This window comes from Chrysochloris asiatica, unplaced genomic scaffold (genome assembly GCF_000296735.1).
Source record: "Chrysochloris asiatica unplaced genomic scaffold, ChrAsi1.0 scaffold00169, whole genome shotgun sequence".
Taxonomy (NCBI): Eukaryota; Metazoa; Chordata; class Mammalia; order Afrosoricida; family Chrysochloridae; genus Chrysochloris; species Chrysochloris asiatica.
This window is the reverse complement of record NW_006408687.1, coordinates 3,177,767-3,184,049: the sequence shown is the minus strand read 5'-3', so window position 1 is coordinate 3,184,049 and position 6,283 is coordinate 3,177,767. Positions and strand designations below refer to the sequence as shown.

General features: G+C 35.4%; 1 protein-coding gene across 1 annotated transcript in view; it reads left to right on the top strand.

Moving 5' to 3' along the window:
* Positions 1 to 762: 762 nt before the first annotated feature.
* The window catches only part of BTC (betacellulin), a 38,425-nt gene continuing 32,904 nt past the window's right edge, over positions 763 to 6,283 (top strand). The window contains exons 1-2 of the mRNA XM_006871599.1: positions 763 to 832; positions 1,500 to 1,598. Of these exons, the coding sequence (XP_006871661.1) occupies positions 763 to 832; positions 1,500 to 1,598 (169 nt within the window). The remainder of the gene's footprint in view (positions 833 to 1,499; positions 1,599 to 6,283) is intronic.

Genomic DNA, 6,283 nt, shown 5'->3' with positions numbered 1-6,283 from the left:
GTATTAATAGAATTAGAGCAACTTGAATATGAAAGCAAATAAGACAATACCTTATTTACGTATGTGTTTTGGGATGCTCATGGATACTCGCTGAAGTGAACTGGATTGGAAAATACACATAGTTTTGGAAGTATTGGCTGGATTTATCAATTTCTATACAATCAGTAAACAAGTTTTTTAATTCCTGTCTGTTTCCTAATAATGAGCTTTTATATTGGCATTGATTACATGCCAGGCACTGTTTTGCTTTGCATATTAATCTTGAATACTTTCAAGGATTCTCTGAAGTAGAACCTATAACCTTCATACTGATGAGAAAATGGAGACTGTAGAGTGGCAAAAACAGGTCTTGAACGCAGAAGTAGCTAACTTGAAAGCGATGTAATGTTACATCATCATGCCCCACCTCAGAACTGCTTACTTTTAGGTGACTTCAGTCTTAGAGACTAAACCACAGAATCATTATCAGACTATAAAAAATATTTATAACAATTCTGTGATATCTTCTATTATCCAGTGTCAAATTTCCTGGTTATCTCATACAATTTCCTGAAAATAATGAATTTCATGATTAGTGCATCTAGTTTCTTTGAATCAGGATCCACAAAAGGACTATAAGTTTCATTCTAAGCCATTCTAAGCACAATATAACACTCCTCTCTACCAACTCCCTATGAGACATATCCCCCTCAGAGACAGAGATATGTACCTGGAGAAACCAGCAATTAAAAATCTTTCCAATGAATCTAATATCTAGGTTTCATGTGCCCAGAAGAAGACACATTCGATTGTTATTACTTGGGGAACACTGAGTCTGTGTGGAATGAAGAAGGTACATTGACATGTGGTTCATCATCCACTCTGTCTTGGTATTCATCTGTGTACATCTAATGACTAGACTAAGAACTCACATCGATTTCATAGTCTGATTTTATGATAAGACTTCATCACAAGCTATGATCAAGTCTCCTCAATGTATGTTGTTGTCAGATAACATTGTGTTGACCTCAACTCACATGTACAACAGAGCAAAACTCTGGCAGGTTCTCTCCCATGAGCTTTTGAGGGCTGGGCTAATGTAATCCATAGGATTTTCATTGGTTTAGTTTTGAAAGTAGATTGCCAGATATTTCTTCCTAAATCCATCTTAGTCTTGTACACAACTGAAACTTGTTCAGCATGGTAGCAACACACAAGCCTGCACAGACAGACAGGTAGAGGCTGCACATGAAGTGCATTGGCCAAAAATAGAACCCTGGCCTCCCACATGAACGATAAGAATTCTGCCACTGAATCAGATTCATGTGCTGCTGATATGGGAATTTTGTCTTTAGCACTGTGCTGAAAAAAAAAAAACAAGATGAGAACATGTTGGCCTGTCCACCCCTTACTTGCTGTGGGAGAATAACTTGAAAAGGGGTCACACCATGAATAGACTCTTCTCATTAACCACATTTTCAAGTGTTCATGTTTGTTTTGGTTCTGTTTTGAACTTGAAGGTCTAGTGATCCTCCACTATGTTGTGGCAGATGGGAACTCAACCAGAAGTCCTGGAACGGAAGACCTTCTTTGTAGAGATCCTGGAAAAATTTGTGCAGGTAATTCTTAACAAGTAATATATTTGTGTTTTGTCACCTTCATACTCAGTCTCAAGAAGAAAATTGATTTCCCTGAGTTTTACTCTTTTGATAGTAATAGTAATCATAAAAGTAGGCAAACTTTTGAGTATCTCCAATGTACCAGGCTCTGTAGTAAGTACTTTGAAACCTGTTGCTGTTGAGTTTATTCAGACTCATAGCAACCCAATAAGACAGAGTAGAACTGCGTATAGAGTTTCAAAGGCTGTAAATTTTTATAGAAGTTATTCTTCACATGAGCTCTGTTGGACTAGGTTATATTTTTCACTTTATTTCAAGGGGAAGGTGAAGATTAGAAGTGACATAAAACTAACAAAAATCAAAGACCATACAGCTGGTAAATGGCAAATCTGGGATTCAAACTAAGCTCTTTTTCATTCTAGTGCTTCTACTATTCACCATTACACTATTTTGGGTGTAACCTAGCGGGTGATATCTTAGACTGGACTTAATGGGAAGCTGGCGTAATGTATTCAAATTGAAATTATTTTTAATCTTTAAAATTGGGAGAAGGCATCAGTTTTGCATAAATTATCTTAGATATGCTTGAGTTAATATTTTCAAAGTTATTAGTCTAAGGAAAGTGTTAACCTTAGTACAGGGTTGGGTAGTAAAAATTTAGGCTGTGGGCCATGCAGTCTTTGTCACAATGATTCAACTCCATCATTGTAGTACAAAACCCAAAACCAAACCAAACCAGTGTCATTGAATAGATTCCAACTCATAGAAATTCTGTATGAGAAAACCAGGAGTGGGCCAAATTTGGTCTATGGACCATAATTTGCTGACCTCTGGTCTAAGGTCCTGTCTGACATATATATAGATTATATAGTTTAGTTTTCTACTAGGATTATTTCTAATTTTAAAAATTATTATGATTATTATTTATGCCAATTTAAAGTAGGGCGGAGTGAAGAACATCTTGTGTTCTCTGGAAACTTCTCTCGAGTTGCACTATAAGAGTGTGCTGATTCCATGTTAAGTGCTCTTTTCTTAGTACCCTGGAAACATTGTAACAGAGCCAGGAACAAATTGTCCTGATGTGAATCATGGGTTCTTGTCCAATCTTCCTCTTTCTTTCTTCTCACCAGTGGGTGGTCTGGAGGTGCTCATAGGCTTTGAAATACAATGGTGTTTTAGGTCATACTTTCATTGTCTTAGCCACTTATATAGGAAGGAGAATAAGGCCAACGTTATATGTTTGTGGTTTTCTTCAGTTTGATTTTAAATGTCTTAAATGATGGCATTTTTTCACATTTTCCTTGAGCTATTATTCCATCATTCTTGACAGTGTTAAAAAATCTTCAGCACCATCCTTTTAAACATATCTTCTTTTTAAAATGTTACGAATAACTGCTATTTTATATTTCTTTTCAAAGTCCTTTTGACAATAAAGTGGTCGAAGGAAATCCTCAAACAAAAACAATCCGTAAACCCTCACTCCAAGCTATTTTGAATCTTAGCACTTTTCTGCTTCTAGCATCAACATCTTTTCCTTCAAAGACTGTACCTACAGGATGAAGATTTTCCAATTTTCATGTTTACCCTAGTACCTCTCAGTGATGTGTTGTCTCTTGTCCTGTCCTGTTGTGCCACATGCAGAGCCAGCCATTGTATAATGCCAACATCCCAGGAAGTATAGAGACTCCTAGAGAAGATAACATATATGTGCATTTTTCTAAATAATAAGAAACTCTAACATATGATATATCATTTTGATATTAATAACAATGCTTGTTTTTATATATGTTTTAGTCTTATATTCATCTCCCATTCCATTCTGGATGGCCACTAAGGAAGCAATGTTATTTTTATGCATTCATTCAAATCTGTAATTTTATCAATTTTTGCTCAAGTAATTTTTCTAAAAGAATTTCACTCAGCCATACCTTCTTTTCTTAGATACGTCCTGGGGATGAGGCCTAAATAATTTATACATGAGAGTGTTTTGTGCTTTCTATAGAAAGCTAGATCTATTATTCCCTGGTTACTTTTATTTTTTTTCTGTCACTCTTACTTCATTCTCATGTAATAGTTCAAGTCTATATTTCCATATCTTAAGGATATTTTAGTGAAATAATTTAATAAAATTATTATAATATTTAAAAGACAACTATAATAATGATTTAGTGGAGAATCAGAATTTGTTTAAATATCATAATAATAATTTTATGCCAGAAAAGTTATTTTGAATTTTTATATATAATGTATAAATTTTTACTTTGGCAAATGGACTTATAAACATTGCTATAGATTTTCTATTTGAGTAATATTTTCTGGAGATGGAGTGAAAACAGACTAAAGCATAATTTCATTTTGGATAATTCTAAAAAATCAGGTGAGAAGTCAGAAATACAGGCAAAAATGTTTCATAATTTCTTTGGTTTTTTATTCCTAGCAATCTTTGAAAAAAAAAATCACAATTCCATCAATGATCAAAATCTATTAATTTTGAAAGTACTAATGAATAATCTTTTAAAATTTTCTTAAAATTCCTTTGGGCTTCTACATTTTTAAGGTATTAAGAGTAGCATTATTTATATTACCATTGTTCTTCACATGTGTTATTTTTGTTAAGGGCTGTGGAGTTGGTTCCCACTCAGAGACCCTGTATAGAGTTTTTAAAGCTTTACATCTTCCAGGCAGCAGAAAGTCTCATCTTTCTCCCACATCTCTTCATATTGTTGTTAAATGCTGTTGAGTTGGTTCCAACCCATAGTGATCCTGTATAGGCTTTCCAAGGAGCAGCTGGGGGGTTGGAACTGTTGACCTTGCGTTTTCCAGTCCAGTGCTAATCCTACAGCACCACACCAGGAGTCCTAATCCCTTCACATTAGTAGGCTGAAATAATTGAATTTCCTTAAAAGCCCAGAGGAAAGCAATAGATGGACTTTGTTTAATTCATTTAGAACTTGAGTTTTGGGAATCTAAGCTCATATGATGAGCACATTATAATTAATTCACCTCTTTGAGTAAATTTCCTTTGTCTTTCCTTTCTGTTTCTTCTTTTACTTTTCTTCCTTCTTTTTATCCTTTTCATCCTTCCTTGATGTTTATTATATTATAGTTTTATGCCTCCAGTGCATAGCATCATAAACAACAATTATGCTTTTAATCATAATTCATAATTCATTTAGCTTTTACAAAGTTGGTGGTTCAAGCTTACCAGCTGTTCCTCATGAGTCAGAAACATCTTCACAGCATTTTAAAAACAACATGGACCAAATTTTGTTGTATTTTAAATATGTTAATTAAGTTAATCCTATGGGGTATTCTCATTATCCCCCCTTTTAAATGAAGAAATTGAGGAACAAAGAAATTTAATAATTTTATTATGATCACAGAGTGGTGGTGGTGGTAGTGTGCCATCTGGTCAATTCCAACTCATAGTGACCCTGTTTTGGAGGCTGTAAATGCTTACCAGTGAAGAATGCCTCATCTTTCTCCTACTGAGAAGCTGGTGGTTTTGAGCTCGTATCCCACTACATTGCCAGGGCTCCTTGTAAGCAAAGTTGTTGTTGGTGCTATTAGGAGCCATCAGTAGGTTCCGACTCATAGCAACTTACAGCACGACACGAGGAAGCATCGCCCAGTCCTGCGCCATCCTCACCATTGTTGTTACGCTTGATTACATTGCTGCTGACACTGTGCAAATCCATTTTGTTGAGGGTCTTCCTCCTTTTCACTGACCCTCCACTTTACCAAGCATGATGTTAATAAATTCAGAGACCCTTTCCAGAACATGTGTTGTTAATCACCATGCTAAACTGCTTAGTAACAAGTGGGAAATCAAAATATCAAATGTGTAGAAAATTCTGAAATAAATCATGCCACAGAAGGAAAATTTGAATACAGACAGTAAGTTTTGGAAGGAGGAATTAATGTAGGGCAAGAACAGGTCATCAGCACTGGTTGCTGCAAGACCTTGAATAATTCACATAAGCTTTAAAACACTTAGTTTAGAGCCTGCAAAATGAAGAAGTGAATTGAATGATCTTTAGGTGTCCTTTTTGTTCCTAAATGCTTCTTTTTTGTTGTTGTTGTTCAAATAGCCCTATCTTTTAGCATTTCATTTTTAGTCTGTCATTTTCTATCTTGAGTGAGACTATGCTTATGATTCATTCAGCAATTCATTCAGCAATGCTTATGACCACCTATTATGTATCAGGTCGCATTCCAGGTGCCACGGATGCAACAATGAACAAAATGATTACAAATGAGGTTAGAGAAGTAACGTGGATGGGCACGTCATGTACAGCCTTGCTGACCATTATAACATTATAAAGAATTTGGTTTTTACTCTGAAAGAGTTTTAATAACATCATTCTGATATCTGTCTACAGACTGGGTGGTAAAGGAGGATAGAGAGTATCAGAGAGATTTGTAGAAATTTGTTACTTCCAACAAGAGATGATGTTGAGTTTTGTTGTTGTTAAGTGCCATCTATCAGTACTAACTCATAATGACCCTGTGCACAACAGAACAAAACACTGCTAAATCCTGGACCAACCTCACAATCATTGCTATGCCATTGTGCCAATCTATCTCATTGGGAGTCTTCCTCTTTTTCAATGACCCTCTTCTTTACCAAACATGATATCCTTCTCCAGTGACAGTCCCTCCTGACAATATGTCCAAAGTATGAG